This window comes from Lygodium microphyllum, chromosome 2 (genome assembly GCF_053477565.2).
Source record: "Lygodium microphyllum isolate KBCC chromosome 2, Lygodium_microphyllum_v1.1.10, whole genome shotgun sequence".
NCBI lineage: Eukaryota > Viridiplantae > Streptophyta > Polypodiopsida > Schizaeales > Lygodiaceae > Lygodium > Lygodium microphyllum.
In genome coordinates, this window is record NC_141136.1 from 27,677,056 (window position 1) to 27,694,685 (window position 17,630).

The following is a 17,630-nucleotide window of genomic DNA, read 5'->3' on the forward strand; positions in this document are numbered from 1 at the left end:
CTTGTATATTTTGCTCTTCCACTCTTGCACCTTCTTAGCCATCTCTTCCTTGATTTGTTGTATGGCTTCATGACACATAGATGCCATCATCTCTTTGATATTTCCCATATCTTGATCTTGCATTTTGCATATGTCGTGAAGTGCCTCTAGGCCCTTCTTCATGTGGGAGTTCATCACCCTGTCGATGCTGCTCCAAATGTCGAGTATTTCTCCCCCTCTTTTTCTCTCGTGCGGTTGTTGGATGTTGGGGATACTTGGCCTTCGCTTGGGGGACCCCATCGTATCTTGGAGATTTGCTGTTTGTTTAGGTCTAGGGCAGCCACAAGAATGCCATTTTGTTCAAACTAGAACTGGAGATGTTGAGCAAGTGCAGGGAGGTAGCAGGCATGTGTAGCATTGGGCTGTGTGTAGGGCGGGTCTAGTTGGGTATAGAAGGTGAGGCAGGCCAAGCGGGTCTAGAGGCAAGAGGATAGGTAGACACGTGGTGATAGAAGATTAGGTAGGTTGGTTGTCAAGGGAAGGGTGAAAAGGTGTCGGGTTGGATGTGGGAGCTTGTCGGGTGAAATGTATGGGAGGTGGGCAGGTAGACGGGGTTGAGTGAAGCAAGGTTGGGAGAGCAAGGTGGGACCGGAGGTAGGGTGAGGGCAGAAGAGATAGGGCGGGGTCGGGAGAGATAGGGTGGGGGGCAGGGTCGGGTAAGCAAGGAGAGGGCTGGAGCAGGGGATTGCTGTAGGGCGAGAGGTAGGGAGAGGGTAGGGTGGGGCAGAGAGAGAGAGAGAGAGAAAGAAAGAAAGATATATTAACATCTCTAGAAGGCCAGAATAGCCTATGAGACCATAACTAATACAACTGGCATTATTATCTCTTATCAGAGAAGAAAACAAAATTCTATCCAAGTCTACATGATAAATTGAAATGGAAAATGAAGAATATGAAAAACTGAGAAATTGAAAAGAGTTTAGAATATCTCATTCTTAGTGTATGGAATCCACCAAGACTTTGCAAGCTACCCCTGCTTGACTCAACATGGTAATCTTCGTCAGTAAGGAACAATCATGACGCGAATGTGTCACATATGAGCATGCCTGCGTTGGCGAGCAAGAACGCTAGGGCATTGTGCTCTGCATAATGTTGTAGCTCTGTCTACTATGATGCCACTTGATGATGCCCCTTGATGGCGCCTATGAGTAGGAGATGTAGTGTCTAGGTGGTAGTGGCCGTCGGGTTAGCTATACTGAAAAAGCCTGTTACTGCTCTTTGGAGGGGTGGATGTGACTAGGGTTGCCTTTGATCTTGTAACAATATTGCTTTGCGCCGTTGGAGCTCCAATAAGAAAAGGCCTAGACATCTTTGGTCCTCATAGTCCATCACCCGTCTCAATGGTCCAAAGCCCTCCTTAAAGAGGCAATGGTAATGTCCTCAGATATCATAGTATATAGTGTATTTGCAAATGTAGTGCTCCTCCGTCTCTACCTCCCATCCACAAAGCTAGCACATCCTCTCATTTGTTGCAACACGGCTCCATCGACCTGTCTCAATCATCAGCTAATGTGATGAGGTGTGGATTTGTCCAATAGCAACTTTAAGCCCTTGAGATAGCTGAGCATCCATATAGCTCGGCCTCACTATGAAACCATCATGGGAAACTTGCAAGAAGTAACATTGGTACTGTGCCATCTTCGTGCCTAATGGGAAAGGGGGACTTGGACCAAGTCCTCTCTGTCTTCACTTTAGTGATTTCTGCTCTGATCGCTCTATTCAACTCTAAACGGCTGAGACTCAAAGTGGGACAATCAAGACTGTAATCGAATGGTGGCAATATGTCTATATTTATGCCATGCAAGTTCAGCCATGTGTTCATGTGTGCATACCAACATAGTCTATCTCCCTTTGCTGCAAGCTGTCTTGAAGACTCCAGAGCTAGCCTAGGGTGTTAAACTTTAGGGAGCTGCCATATCCTGTGGAGGAAGGTGATTGACTCGAATAGTGCCTCAACTACAATGGATGGTGCACCCAATTCTGGTCAAATGATCTCTTGTGGTACTGAGGCTTTTGCCCTTATCATATGTGCCATCATCATGACCAGCGGTCTCTCCATATGTTCCCAGCCATCATAATGTTGTGCTTCAGGTACATCACAATCCATGAGAGGTGCCCGTCTAGTATGATAAAGGCTTGGGCCCCAAATAGCTGCTCCATAGAGTAGTGTGGGCATAACTAAAGTGTCAAAGAGCCACAATTTGGTACGGGGCTCTTGGAACTGTATGTGTGCACACTGTCACTCTAGAGTGCCCAAAGCTACATATGCCCGTGCAAGCCTTGCCTCTGAAGTCTCCTTCCCTGAAAACTATGGCCCTTTGAAAGTGACCCCAAGGTATACATATTGTCTAACCATTTCCATAGACTGACCGCCGTCATACATAAAGTAGTGTTTTGAGCGTGTCACCCAAGCTGCCGAGGTGTTAAAGTCCATAGATGCAGTGCATCCAGATGTTGCTGTAGCCCCTTGAGTGAATTGGAAATGAGCACAATATTGTTTGCATATAACAAAATTGGTATCAATACCCTAGCCAAGCTGGCTCCCATACCAGCCCTCTTTGTATGTAATCTGAAATCTCGTTAATGTACAATCCAAACAACAAAGGAGAGAGCGGACAGCCTTGCTTTACACCAATTGTGCTAGACATTGAGTTTGTTATGCCTCCAAGAACTCGTACTCTCTTTGCGGAAATCCACAAAACAACAATATATTTTTTGCCTTCTTGATTGTCCCTCATCAATCAAGGCCCTTAGAGGGAGGGAGGGTCCCTATGTGTCGCCTTGAAGCTTGTCTTCGATCTGCAGGCCTGCAAGGTGTTGCACCCTTCTGCTTAGAAGCTTGTTGCCATCTCGCCTTGCATCCTCACGCTGCCTTGAACCAGCTTGCACGCCACCAGCTATCACATTGAACCAATTTGCAATCGTTACTTTCATGCTTGTACTATCTATCTATTGTCCCTGTCTTGTAACAATTGCCTTGCTACTCAAGACGGCTTGCCCTGCAGGCCTATTCACTTGCTTGCCTGTGGGGCTTGTGCTGCGTAGGGCAACACAACAACTTCCTTTGAAGAGCACACCATTTTGAGAGTGTTCACTTCCTGATGGCAAGCTAGGATATGTGGAATATGCCGAATATGGAACAGCTTGTGACTCCGGCTATGGAAGTGGAAGATGCTGAAGATGCGGATATGGTCCCATGTATTGCTGAGCTGGCTTCACCCCCCCGCTGTCTAGCCATTGGTCGAATGCAATAAGCACCACTATAATGGATCACTGCCCTTGAGGGCTCTACTATGGGTGAATCTCTGCTTCGCTCATTTGCTCAAGTGGCCTCTCCTTGACAAATTTGCAAGAACCCAACTGGAATCAGTTGCTTGAGTTTGCAAAGTCTCTTCTGGAGGAATATGTCGAGCACAACCATCAAGCTATTATAGCCTGTGCGGAGGAAGAGATCTTGGACACACATGCATGCTCAGGAGGTTCTTCACTCTTTTTTGGCTTTCCATGAGTGCGGGGTTATTGTCTTCTTAGCCTGTCAGATTCCTGTGCTTGCTAGGACCCATCAATGGCTAAGATCTATCCTTTAGATTGACTGTGTGGAAGATATCTTTGCTGGTCAGCATGGATTCTATGAGGTGGTGCTTCTTTCTCCTTCAGCATGGGATGATCTTCTCAGTTAGCAGCCCCTTTTTTGTAATAAACAGTTAGTGTACATTGTCTCCTGGCATCCAATAGCCAATTTCCAATCCTTGCTTAAGCAGGCATGTCTGGTATGGGTGGAAGTGGAGAGTTGCTTGGCAGTTTATTGGACCTTTCTAAAGGAAGCAATGGCTGTAGTAGGCCATGTGTTGGTGCCCCTGAGTCTCAAGGCAGCCAACCTTAATCGTTTGTGTATGTTGTGGAACACCACTAGAAAGAGGCCTAATTGGTTATGCCTCAACTGTAATGGTATGCGGCCTCTTTGGTTTAGGTTCAAGTGGGGTACTTTTGCAGGTCATTGTTTTTTGTGTGCCCAATTGGGTTGCTTCATGGCAGAATGCCCTGATCACAAGAGCCTCCAGGTGGATCAGCCCATCGATATGGACCCAAGCAAAGATCAAAATAAGCCTTCATCTTCTGCCCAACAACAGATTTCTCAGCCGAGTCTAAAGGCAAGTAGCCACCTGCTTCATCAGCAATGGAACTGTAGGAATGGATAGAAGCCTGCTGCAACAAGGGAAAAGCAAAGGAAATAGTGGTGTCTACAATGCCTACTGAGCTGCCTTCTTCTTCAAGGTAACCTCTCCACACTTCGTCTTGTTGCCAAGATAAATCCTGGGATGCGCCCTCTACTCAACATCTTGATATTGGTAAGGATCCACAACCATCAAAACAGCAGCTGGAGCGGCAAGTGAGCCAGTCATCACCGTGCTCATGACCCTCCAGCTCAGCTAGCCTTTGATGCTGTTGGTCAAGTCATTACTCTTTGGGACTGCAAATATCCAGGTTCTACCTCCCACCGTGAAGATTTGTCCTTCTCTTTGTGGGCCGACCATCAGTGTCCCAACCCCTTTGCAGTTTTCGTGATGGTGTATTGGAGACATTGGCCATGAAGGCCCAACAGTGATCCCATCATAGTTCTTGATCTTTTGTGTCTATTCTAGTCCCAAGGGGCCTCTTGTACACTCATCCTTCTGTGCTTGCTGAATTCCTTGTATCCAGTTCATATATGATGGCCTAGAGCCACTCTGTATTTTGTAACTTTGTTATCTTGTGCTTTTTTTGTAATTAATATAATTACCCATTGCGAAAAAAAGAGAGAGGGGGGAGAGGCAGGGAGGAAGGTATATTAATGTTTGCAAAAGGCCAGAATGGCTGATGAGACCTTCACATATAGTACAGCTGGGATGATGTCTTATCATAGAGTACAATCAAAGTATGACTATTATCATCATATGACCATTTGTGAAGACTACAAATGTCCAAAGTCCAATTGTGAAATTCAATGAATATAGGAGGAACACCTAAGGCTGGTGGCTCTATGTTTGAGTGTGTTTGCAAATAACTTTTTCAACAGAGGTAAACTTTAGATTGTGCATTGCATTAGGTGCATGATGTGTAATATACTATTTTCTGATGATGCACTACTTTTTCATTGGTACAGGACAGTAAACTTTTATGGATTGACCCATTTTGTAGGTGGTTCGTTTCTTGACTTTCTACATCCCTTTATGGGGAGCAATTTTGTTCAATGGAATAATTTACTTTCAAGTCATTCGAATGCTGAATTATGCTACTCGAGTAAGATGCTATAACTCTTGAGCCTTTAAATTATTCTATAAATTTCAGGCTAGGTGGATGCTTTGGATTCTCAAGTGAGTCTTGGATCAGTTTTGAAAAAAGAAATTATTCTTCTGCAGTTAGTTCTGTGCATGTATAACCTACATGAATGTTTCCATGTAGTTGTAACAGGAATAGATGAATATAAGTTTTGGAGGACTATAGTTGACCTTCTTGAACATAACGACCTTGTAGTGGTGAGAATTGAGGCATTGCATCACATCACCTTTAATTTAGATTGGAGGCATTTTTCAGTCCTAGATTGATGAGCATCTTGATTTATGTAGCTGTCCTTAAATGCTTTTACAAAATGTCATTGCCTTGTTCTGATGCTGGCATGTTGAAGCCTCTTACATTTTTCTGATAAATTTTATCAACACCTTTGTACCCTCCCATGAAGCCTCATCTGCAACTTTTCACAATGAAGCTGATAAAGCGGAGCCGAAGTTCTGAGGATGACTGCACTGTCCTGTTTGATTAGGTGGTAGCACTTGAAGAGAATCTGCACAATGAAGGGAGTGAAACATAGTCCTCTAGGTAGTGGGATGTCAAAGTAATTTGAAGATGAAGGATAGTTGTCGAGGTAGCACAACATAGTCTTGAGATGCCATTAGAGTTGAGGAGGAAGATCACCAGCTACGAATGCGTACTCCGGAAGATGAGGATCAACAAGACTGTGTGAGAAAATCCAGCCCCTGGTGGAATAGGAACTGCAAAAATGCATGTGTTTGAGGTAGTAGGTGCTTGTGTGAGCTGTTGCCAATGCTAGGGAGGTGTCAGACAATGAAACACATCTTGAGAGGTTGATGCCAGGTGGAGAGCACTGTCGCTAGGTAGAGAGAGGTGATTTGGCAACAAAAACATAGACGCTTGCTGATGCCAAATGGAGATGGTGCTTGCTAGGTGGGGGAGAGAATTTGCAGCCAAAAACGTAGGTACAATCCAATGCCAAATGGTGGAGATGGTCACTAGGTGGAGGAAGAGAATCTACAGCCCGAAATGCAGCTTGGAAACTGTAGAAGATAGGGTGCTTGGTGTAGGGAAAGATGTAGACCACGAATTACAATATCCTTTGGGTAGGGTGTGAGTAGCAGTGGAGAGGAAGAGTGTGAGAGAACGTTGGAAGGAATGAATGTGGGATAAATGAATGGGTGGGGTCAATGCTGTATATATAGGCATAAACTATCTAGAGTGTCACCCACTGAAGTCTCTCAGGTGGTGCCCCGACTATTTTAGAAGGTGCCTAGAAAGCCTTTTTGGGACTGTAAATGGAAACCAAAAATAGAAATGGAGGGAAACTGTAGTGAATGATATGGTTTCTCAACACCTCCTCTCAAGCCCAAAAGGGAGCACAAAAGAGGAGTGAGAGAGAGAAGATCAACCTGGAATCCCAATATTCAACTTGTAAGGTAATCTATAGTGAAGAGTAGTAGATAGGATGAATTGATTTGGAAGGTAACTTGAAAGGTTACTCTATGCTGGAAGGTATATACATGCTTAGCCACCAAGTTATGGCTGAGACATCCAAAGCCCCGAATAAGGAAGAACCTGTAGGTCGTGGGTATCATTGGGAAGTAAGGGAAAGGGAACCAATGGGTGAGATGGCATAGAGATGCCACCACTACAAGAGGGTAAAGGGTGTGTGAAGAACTGTAGGATGAGTAGGGATTCCCTTTGAAGCTGAAGGAATGGGGTTCCCCTCAGAAGAAGCAAGATTTGGCTCCTTGGAATCCCCGTTGAATTCCCCTCAAAGAGAGATAGAGAATCAAGAAACTCATGGATCATGGCCTCCAAAACATTGAAAGATGAAGGAAAGGCCGCTGGTGGTGTCGGAGAAGGTATATGGGGCTCCAATGGAATAGAAGCTAGGTAGCTCCCAAAGTTGGCCCCCAAAACATGAGTAGAGGGAGTGGAATCTCAAAGAATCTCCTCGATGCCCGCATCAAAGTTGTCCGTAGAACCATCCAACAGAGAGAAGGTAATAGATAGCTCCTATGGAGCTAGGGGTGGACAATAGTTAGTGTCTCTCAATGGAGTGAACTGTGGTGTCGAAGAAGAGGAAGGAGTCCAACAGCCTCTATCTCTAGAGGGAGCGGAGTGATGAGAAGAAGGTATCCAACTATCATTATCTCTCGGTTCAGCAGATTGTGGACCTGCAGGTTGTGGCTGTGGTAGCTATTGGACTTGGAAATAGGTGGGGGAAACCTCCATAGCACATTGCAGCAATCTCTAGGAGGTTGTGGGACCTAATGATCCTCCTGTTTCTCGTAAGAAGTTAGTGTGGATCGGATGTGTCTTCTTGCCTCGAGTGTAGTACTCAACTAGTCGATACAGAACCGCCTTTGTGGCCCAAAAGGAAGATGCGGCTCAAGGAGTGCTTGGTGGTGGACGTATATACTCCGGTGGTGTGGGGAGCAAAGGTTGAAGTCAATAGTCTTCGGTGGTATGACCGTTCTTGCTGCAGCAGTAGCACTTGGTGGAGTGTCCATTAGGAGAAGCCATAGTATTGATGTGTCAACTTGGAAAAGGGAGGGTGGGAGGGAGAAGAAGAGAAGGATATCTCTTGATAATATAGTAGAAATAAGAGGGGAAATCAGAAGATGATGTGGAACTGGCAATGTGTCTTTGCCTTCTCTAACCCAGAGGATCTTTGTGGCTCTCCAAGCACATTTGGCTCTAATACCATGTAAAGAAATGATTGTTGTGAAAGCAAGCCAAAGAGACATATTCGCACGATGGAGGCACGAAACGTAGTCCTTCGAACAATGGGATGTTGAAGTAATCTGAAGATGAAGGACGATTGTCAAGGGAGCGAAACACAATCCTCAGATGTCATCGAGTTGAGGGAGAAGATCACTAGTTATGAACACATACTCTGGAAGATGAGGATTATCAAGACGGCGTGCCAGATGAGCAAATCTAGCCCTTGATGTAGCAAGAATTGCAAAAATGCAAGTGTTTGAGGTGGCAGGTGCTTGTCGGAGCTGTTGTTGATGCCAAGGAGATGCTAGGCTGTGAAACATAGCTTGAGAGGCTGATGCGAGGTGGACACCACTATTGCTAGGTAGAGAGAGGTGATCTTGTAGTGAAAACGTAGGTGCATGTTGACGCCAAATGGAGATGATGGTCGCTAGGTGGACAAAGAGAATTTGCAACCAAAAACATAGGTACAATCCAATGCCAGATGGTGGAGATGGTCGCCAGGTGGAGGAAGAGAATTTGCACCCCAAGAGGCAGCTTGGAAGGTGTGGAAGATTGGGCACCTAGTGGAAGGAGAGATGTAGACCATGAAGTCGAGTGGCGCCCCAAATCTCTTGGATGGCACCGAGAAAGCCTTTTTGGGATCTACACTCTTCTTATAAAAGGGTAAATAGCGGCTTGAATGTGCATGTAGATGTACTCACTTTTGATGATAGTCCCTACATTCGGTGGTTCATTAGGACATATGACTTCCAGGACATTTTTGTTCTCTTGTATTCAGCCCCTTCTAATAAGAAGGTATCTTCTGTCAACAACACTTCTCATGCAGTTTGTGGAATTGGTGAGGTGTTGATTACGGCAGTAGATGACATAGATTTTCAACTTTTGGATGTTTTGTATGCGCTTGGAGTTATTGAGAACTTGCTTTCACTGTGTACTTTTAACAAAAATGGATTTCAAGTCATCTTTAAGGATGAAAAATGCACTGTTTGTGACAGAGAGCATGATTATGCATTGAGGCTTTTTGGCACTTTGTACAAAGGTCTCTTTGTTTTGGATGATTAAGTGAAGAGATCTGGCAGTGCAATTTCAATTGACACACTCATTCTTGCAATGAAAAATGTAGAGTTATGGCATGCTAGATATGTGCACATGCATTTTGGTAGTCTCATGACCCTTCAAAGGTGCTAGGTGGTTAATGCTTTGCCTACTTTGAATACTCCACCTCCCCATGCTTGTGAGGGTTGCATTGTTGGTTAAATGCATAGGTTTGCCTTTAAGAAGCATAGTTGCTTGGAGTTTCAGAAACGGCAAAACAAAAACGCGTTTCGAAGTCGCAAAACGCAGTTTTGGCTCGAGGTTGAAATGGTGAGACGTGAAAATGGATTTTATGTCTACTTCTAGGAATATTTTAACACGAGACATATATAAATGGGTAATACCATTTATATGTTGAACATCTACACCAAACCACTTAAATTCCTCAACAATATAGAGCATACATGTGACTTTAGAAGAGATTTGACAAGTGTACATGATTCTACCAAAGAATTAAGAGAGTAAGACTGTAAAATCATAATCCATGAGTTTAAAAAACTTTCAAAATCAAGATTTAAGAGTTAGAACTTACAACCTAATATACAAAACTTCAGTATGCCATGGCCCATGAATGATGATGACACATGTTAAGATTGATGACTCAATAGTGAATAGTCATAGACTCGTATTATGTCATATAGACTCAAAAACTAGAGTACTAGATAAACAGACCGGAGTACGTAAAAAATAAATACAACTATGATGTATCATGTATGAATGATCATGTATCGGTCACTAGTGATAAGTATCAAGACTCAAGTAATCACAATCTCTCATGAAAATGCCAATGAACCATAAACACGATCAACTAAGAACAAGTCCAGGAATCATGATTCATCATCTAATGAGAGTCATTGAGCATCATCCAAAGGTATGTATTGTGCCTTGTTCTCCTTAGGGCTACTAGTACTACTGCTAGAGGAAGAGTAGGTATCATCATCATCATCATCATCATCCGCGCCACTGGAGCTATGGAGATAGAAGCAGTTGCATGTTGAAGTTGAGCTTCTCTCACTCTAGATGAGGCATGGCTAGACCGTGTCGGATGATAGGTATAGACATCTGCTTGTAAAGCATGTTGTAGGATGACTATCTTCTCCTCTAGGTAGTTGGGAATGTCCTTTACTTTTTCTATACCAATGCGATGGGTAGTCTTCAACTTGTTGGGTTTGACTCATGCCTATGCTCACAGAGGAGTGTCAGTGATCTTCAGTAGGACACTGGGGCACTTTTTACTCTCCGTACAAGAGGTTTTTTCCCCTAGATGTTTTCCTTTTATCTAATGTGCCTATGTTACATAGTTTTAGGCACTTATCATGTTTCATACACTTCGGGTGTGAACACCCTATTACAACCCTAAGATTTAAGGGCTGTACTTTGTACTTGCACCTTACATTTGAGATTATTGCATTGGGTGTCATGCTCTCACACTCTACACTGTCTACTCCACTCTTACTTGAGCTTTGATCTCTTCGTGTTCTCACATTTGGTATTAGAGTTGGCCCTTAGCTCAGCTTAGGACTGTGGCCAGCTGATCCCCTTGGCATTCAGCCCCACGTCTGCATGGAGCTTCGGTTGCCTGCACAAGAAGCCTGCCAGAGGCTAGCAGCTCCACCAGTAGCTGCACTCATAAGCCTTGAGCGTAGCCAGCAGGCAAGCCTGTTGCTACCAAAGGAGTCGTCCCAGTGTCGCCCGCCATCGGCACAGCCGCCCTAGCCTCGATGTGCTGCTCTTGTGCCTGGAAGCCCGCCCCCTGCGCCAGGACGCCGCCTGCGACTTGCTCGCCAGCTCCGACGACCTACTGCCCACCAGCTGTGACCTGTCGCCCGCCTCCTCCAGACCTGCCACGTCCTCACGTTGCATGCCTGGCCCTGCCTCAGCAGCGCTGCTCCTTGTGCTTGGATCACCAGCTGTTGGAGCCTTGCAAATGCCAGCTCCGCCTACTGCAACTCTTGTAGTTGTAGTAGGGCTCCACCAGGCTTGAGACAGCCAGCATTTGAGGTAAAGGAATTTGAATTAAAACAACGGGATTTTGCGTGAGGAGTGTATCTGTAGAGATTACTTGGGAAGCGGGTCAGAAAATTTGGGGCTTTTTGGTATTGAGCAGACATTGGCACATGTAGTAAAGCTTCAGTCTGAAATAGACTGATTTTGAGCATTTTGGGGCTTTTACATCTCCAGTGCTGCTGCTGAGCATTTATTGTACCTTGTACAGTGTGCATTTTAGACAATTTTGACAGAGTGTGCTTCAATTTGCTAATTACAGCAAAGTGCTTGCTGTAATTTCTGGAAATTCTGAGATTTCTAGGTTGGTCCAGCTTGAGACATTGCTCTTTTGCTCTCTGATCAGCATCATTTATTATGGAAAATCATGGAGGTGATGTATTTTCTTACGTATCTGTTGGGAATAAAGGCCCTTGTGCCTTTAAATGTGCTCGGGTGTGAACACACCCTTAGCAATTGTACTTACACATATATATCTATCTAAAAACCTAAAGGTACACACTCGTCATGGTACCTAAAAACGTGCTCACTCTCTACTCTGCTCTATCTCACTCCCTCTGTCTCTCTGCGCCTGACGAACACCTACTGTCTCAATCTTCGTGCCTGACCCTTCACTACAAACTGGTATCAGAGCGTTGGTAACGGTGTTCGTGTTTCTCAAGGAGTGTCAGGTCGCAGTAGTTGACAAGTGAGCCAGGAGGAGTGCACGCTTCTGGAGGAGAAGCGCAAGCAGGCGTAAGTCAGTGAGCAGTTGACTGACTGGGCGAGTAGGTGACGAGCTGGACTAGCGGGGCATGACCAGCGACGAACTGCAAGCGACCAGGCAAACCAAGTCGACAGGCAGGTGAGCTGACGGGACTGTAGGCGAGCTGAACGGTGACCACGCAACGGGCAACAACTGACGACCAGTGTGGCGGGACCAGCGGACGCCGACGATGCGCGACGGGAGGCACGCGACGGACTGGAACCGGCGGAGGGGCTATGGTGCACGACTGACGGGTCAATGGACCCGTCATCAAATTTTTTTTTCTTCAAAATCTTTTGAAATTCCCCCCTCTAACCAAGGTTTGCGTGCGCAAACACAAAATCTCAGATCTGTGCAAAATTGAGCCAGAAATTTGGGGTTTTTCCCGAATTTGGGGATCTCAACGCAGAATTGGACAATCCGACTCAGAAATTGCAAAGTCAGTGCACATTTGCTTGGGAATTTTGGGGCATTTCACATTTTAGTGAAATTCTTTCAATTTCACTAAAATTAGTGCATGCAGGACTTGGAAAATTTGGGGATTTGTTCAGATTTGGTGCGAGCAAGATGCAATAGTGATATCTGACTCAGAAATTGCAGGAATTTTGTGACATTTTGTCCTTGACATTTGGGGCTTTTCATGTACATGCACAAATTGGGCTGAAAGTTACCCAATTTCTCGACATTGATGCACGTTGGACCCCGTGCAATTTGGGGATTTTGCAGTTTGGGCAAAATCTGTGCAGCAATGCAATTTGGACATCAACACTTGGTAAAATTTGGGGGTTTTGCTGAAATTGCTCTATTTTGGCAAAATTTACTTGTCCTATGCATGACAGAGAAAATGCAGATGTGTGATTGATGCTTTGAGCACAAAATTTTGGGCTTTTTGTCCGTTCGTGTCAAATTTTATGCCCGTGGTACATGTACAACAGAAATTGCAACTAAAATTTGGGATTTCTCATGTAGTGTGATGCATATGCCCTTGGACCAGCTGTGATCAGTTGGATAATGCTGTAGCACATGGCTTGGTGCTTTTGAAAATTTAATTACAGATCTGAAATCCGTGCTTCTACGTGGTTATTTATTGCTGGTTGGTACTTGTTTGTACCTTGGTCACTTGGGTGACAGTTTTGAGCCTACATTTGCTGATTTTTTTGGTCACATTTGGGCTAAAAATCATAGCTGGCAGCAGTGACATCAGTAATCTCATGCACATAAAGAAGCTTGAAGGAGCACATAACTTTGCAGTTTGGCAAAAATAGTGCTACAATATCCTGTTGCAAAAAAAGCAGGCAAAGTCGATCAAAACACAAGGGGCAAAGCTCGTAGTTATGGAACAGGACGATTGGGATGAGTTAAATGAGCTTGCACGCTCAACCATAGAGCTATTGATTTTTGATGCCTTGCTGTTTAACATTGAAGATTTGGATTTTGCATATGCTATACGGACTAGAGTGGAAGAACTGTATGCACAGAAGAGTGCTGCAAGCAAAGTGTATTGGCTGAAAAAGCTTATGGATTGGCGTATGAAAGAGGGTACAACAATGTCTACTCACTTGAGTGAGTTTATCTCCATCTTCAGCCAGCTAATTGCCTTGAAGTTCATGATTGATGAGGAATTATTGCTATGAGCAATTCTAATGTGATCCTTTTGTATGCTGATGTAGAGAGTACTCTACTCATGGAAGAATGAATCGGTAGAACAATGCATCCAGTAAGTCTTCCAGTGCTTTGCATACTAGGGGCAGATCACACTAGAAAGGCAAATATGATAGCAAGGGACATAGTAAATCACGTGGCAAAGATGTTGAATGCCATCATTGTGGCAAGAAGGGTTACTTTAAACATGACTGCTACAAATGGAAGAAAGAAAAAGGAAAGGGCAAGAAACTAGATGATAGTAAGGATGAGAAGAAAAACAATCAGCCTAAGAAGAGCAGTGTCAAAATTGAAGAGGTGAATGTAGTCACTCATGACAGTGATAGTGGGAGTGACGTACTCTTTGTCTCTTCACACTTTGGTGCACATGCTCTACTTGCAGATACAGATGATGACATGCATACTTGGATTCTCGATTCAGGAGCTTCCTTTCATCTCACCCCTCATCGTGAGTGGTTCTCTGACTATACAAGGGGTCGACATGGTGTTGTCTATCTTGGGGACAACTATGCATGTGACATTGCAGGTATTGCAGTGTGTAGTTACAATTTCAGCATGGCTCTGTCTTTACACTTAAGCATGTATGGCATGTACCTCAGCTCAAGAAGAGCTTGATTAGCACAGGGCAGCTAGATGATGATGGTTTTCATACCACCTTTGGTGATGGCAAAATGGAAGATCTGTAAGGGATCTAGAGTGATTGCCAGAGGTTGCAAGAGTGATACTTTGTATCCACTTCATGTATCTAGTGTGCGTGACTATGTTGTTGTCGTAACCGAGCAGCCAAGTGTTTCTTTGTGGCATGGCCAATTGGGACACACGAGTCAAATATGAATGAAAGTGCTTTCTCGTTTGGGTTACTTGCCTTGCTTTCCTTGTGCTGATTTTGAGCACTGTGATCATTGTATTTATGGCAAACATGCACAAACGTCTCACAAAAAGTCTATTTCTTTGAAATCTTCTCCTCTAGAGTTAGTATATTCGGATGTATGTCAAATGCTAGGATTATCTTTAGGGGAAAATAAATATTTTGTCACCTTTGTCGATGATGCTACACGGAAGGTATGGGTTTATCCTATTCATAGCAAGGATGAAGTGCTAGACAAGTTTAAAAAATTCTTGGCATTGGCTGAAAATGAGACAGATAAGACACTTAAGTGTCTTCGCTCTGACAATGGTGGGGAATATGTGTCCAAGGCCTTTCATGCATTTTGTGACAACAAAGGGATAAAGAGGGAGCTCAATGCCCCTCATAATCCACCCCAAAATGGAATTGTAGAGCATATGAATCGGACCATACATGCTAAGGTCCGTACTATGCTGTCTCATACTGTATTACCCCATGGTTTTTGGGTAGAGGTTGTTATGACAGCCGTTCACTTGATTAATCGGTCACCAAATAGGTCTTTGGGGGGGTGAGTTCTCCAAGAAGCGTGGTCGGGCAAGACACTTTCATATGCTCATTTGAAAGTGTTTGGCTGTGAGGCTTTTATGCACATTCGTAAAGAAAAACACAACAAACTTGAGCCAAAGTCCTATAAATGCATTTTCCTAGGATATGGTGACGAGGTGAAATGGGGTATAGATTATGGGATCCCGAGAAAAGGAAAGTAATACGCAGAAATGACGTTATCTTCCAGGAAGATCGCATGCATAAACAACCAAAAAAGACAGAGGAGGTCTGTAGGGTTGTATTCCGGGAAGAAATACCTTTTGGACAACAAAATTTGCCCGCTGTACAACAGCAAATACCTGTTGTAAATGAACCTGTAAATGTAGAAAATGATGCTGGAAATGATAAGTAAACTTGAGCCAAAGTCCTGTAAGTGCATTTTCCTAGGATATGGTGATGAGGGTGAAATGGGCTATAGATTATGGGATCCCGAGAAATGGAAAGTAATACGTAGCAATGATGTTATCTTCCGGGAAGATCGCATGCATAAACAGCCCGAAAAGACAGAGGAGGTTCGTAGGGTTGTATTTCCGGAAGAAATACCTTTTGGACAACAAAATGTGCCCGCTGTACAGCAGCAAATACTTGCTGGAAATGAACCTATAAATGCAAAAAATGATGCTGGAAATGATCAGCCAGCTATTGCCCATGATAATGAGCTACTACATGTGCAGGAACAGCCAGGACAACAAGTTGTTAATGTTGATTTGTAGGCTGAAATGCCAGGACAGTATGCTGAAAATGGAAATTTGCAAGAACAGCCAGCAAACAATGACCATTGGGTTAGGAGATTATCTAGGGTTGTTAAACAACCTGATAGATTTATTCCTGGTGCAAACAATGTGACTGATTATGTTATGTTGATAGACTGTGGTGAACCGTCTTGCTTCAAGGAAGCAATGGACAGACAGGACAACAAGAAATAAATGTGCTCAGGTGTGAACACACCCTTAGCACTTGTACTTACATTCATATATCTATCTACAAAACCTAAAGGTACACACTCGTCATGGTACCTATAAATGTGCTCACTCTCTACTCTGCTCTATCTCACTCTCTATCTCTCCGCGCCTGACGAACATCTACTGTCTCAATCTTCGTGCGTGACCCTTTACTACAGTATCCAAGGAAGATAGGTTGGATAGTAACAACTATTCATTCTGGTCCTTCATGATGAAGAATGTGCTGATTGCAAAGAATCTTTGGGATTATATGAGCGGTGAAGAAGTTAGGCCTAGAGTTGTGGTCCTGCTACTCTTTTAGGAGGACATGGACAATGGGCAACTTGCCTAGAGATCAATAGCATAGAAGGCATGGGATACACGGAATGCACAAGCTTTGTCGTTGAGTGCATTGGTAGTTCACCGGTCTATTATCCCTCACATTCCTGCAATCTCTTCACGAGAAGCCTGGCTGACCTTAGAGCAGATGTTTGCTGAAAAAGAATGAGACGCGCATCTCTTTCTTGAAGAAAGAGCTTGAGACTGAAGATGCACAGATGATATCTACTACCTTGAATTCATTGCCGCCCTCATACTTGGCCTTTCATACGGCCTTGAACCTCACCATGAGGATTGCCCCATAGCCATTTACTTTCCTTTAGCTGGTCAATTTTCTCTTAGAGGAAAAGAAAACATGAAAGAACAGTGGTGTGGATGTTATAGTCCCTTAGCAGGTTTTATGGCACTGTAGAAGGGCAAGGGCAGCCAAGCAAAGAATGCTCCGCAGAGCTCTGGGACTTTAGGCACTTCATAGGGCAATAAGAAACAGGGAGGCACACAAGCCAAGAAGGGCAAGTGTCACTATTGCAAGAAGCCAGGCCACTATATTATCGAGTGTCGAAAGCGCATAGCCAAGGAGAAGGAGTCAGGGATGCATGTTTTTGATGCACCTTCCACTGCTATTGAGCCAGCATCCTTTGTTGCAGACAAGCACTATTGTTTTTACACATGTAGTTATGACTCTTCTTGGGCTGATAGAGCATGTAGCTCTACTAAGGCTGTAGACACATGGTTTTTTGACAGTGATGCTTCCAGGCACATCACATCTCGCAGAGATTTGTTTGCTTGTGTTATTGCAGCCTCGGTTGGCAAGTCTGTACAATGCATCATACCCTGTTAGAGGTATTGGGGAGATTGTCTTGACAACCATTGATGGCTCTATTCTCCGCTTGCAGGATGCCTTGTTTATGGCAAGTATAAAGAAGAATTTGTTATCTATTTATTCTTTGGCAAGGTGTGGTTTGCAGGTCACCTTTGATGATGATAGATTCATTGTGAGAGATAAGGAACACATGACTTTGGTTTTGACTAGCACTCTATGTCATGGGTTATATGAGTTGGATGTTTTTTTAGTTGATCAGTTAGTCTATTTAGCATCCACTCTTACTCCTGCTATGTCACAAGTGGAGTTATGGCATGCTCGCACAGGGGACATGTAAACTATGGTAGCTTGATGCTTTTGCAGCGTACACAGATACTTGATGGTTTACCTCTCTTGGAGAGACCTCTTGAGCACTTATGTGAGGGATGTATTTTGGGGAAATTGTATCGTTTTTCGTTTCCCCATGATGTTTCTTTAAGAGCCACTTCCAGGTTACAGATTGTGCAC

At 44.1% G+C, this 17,630-nt stretch overlaps 1 protein-coding gene across 2 annotated transcripts in view; it reads left to right on the top strand.

Annotated features, from left to right (window-relative positions):
* Positions 1 to 17,630, top strand: part of GCR1 (G-protein-coupled receptor 1) — a 91,208-nt gene that overhangs the window by 50,703 nt on the left and 22,875 nt on the right. For both annotated transcript variants that reach the window (XM_087691976.1, XM_087691975.1), the window contains exon 5: positions 5,218 to 5,319. In XM_087691976.1, coding sequence (XP_087548102.1) covers positions 5,218 to 5,319 — 102 coding nt within the window. The remainder of the gene's footprint in view (positions 1 to 5,217; positions 5,320 to 17,630) is intronic.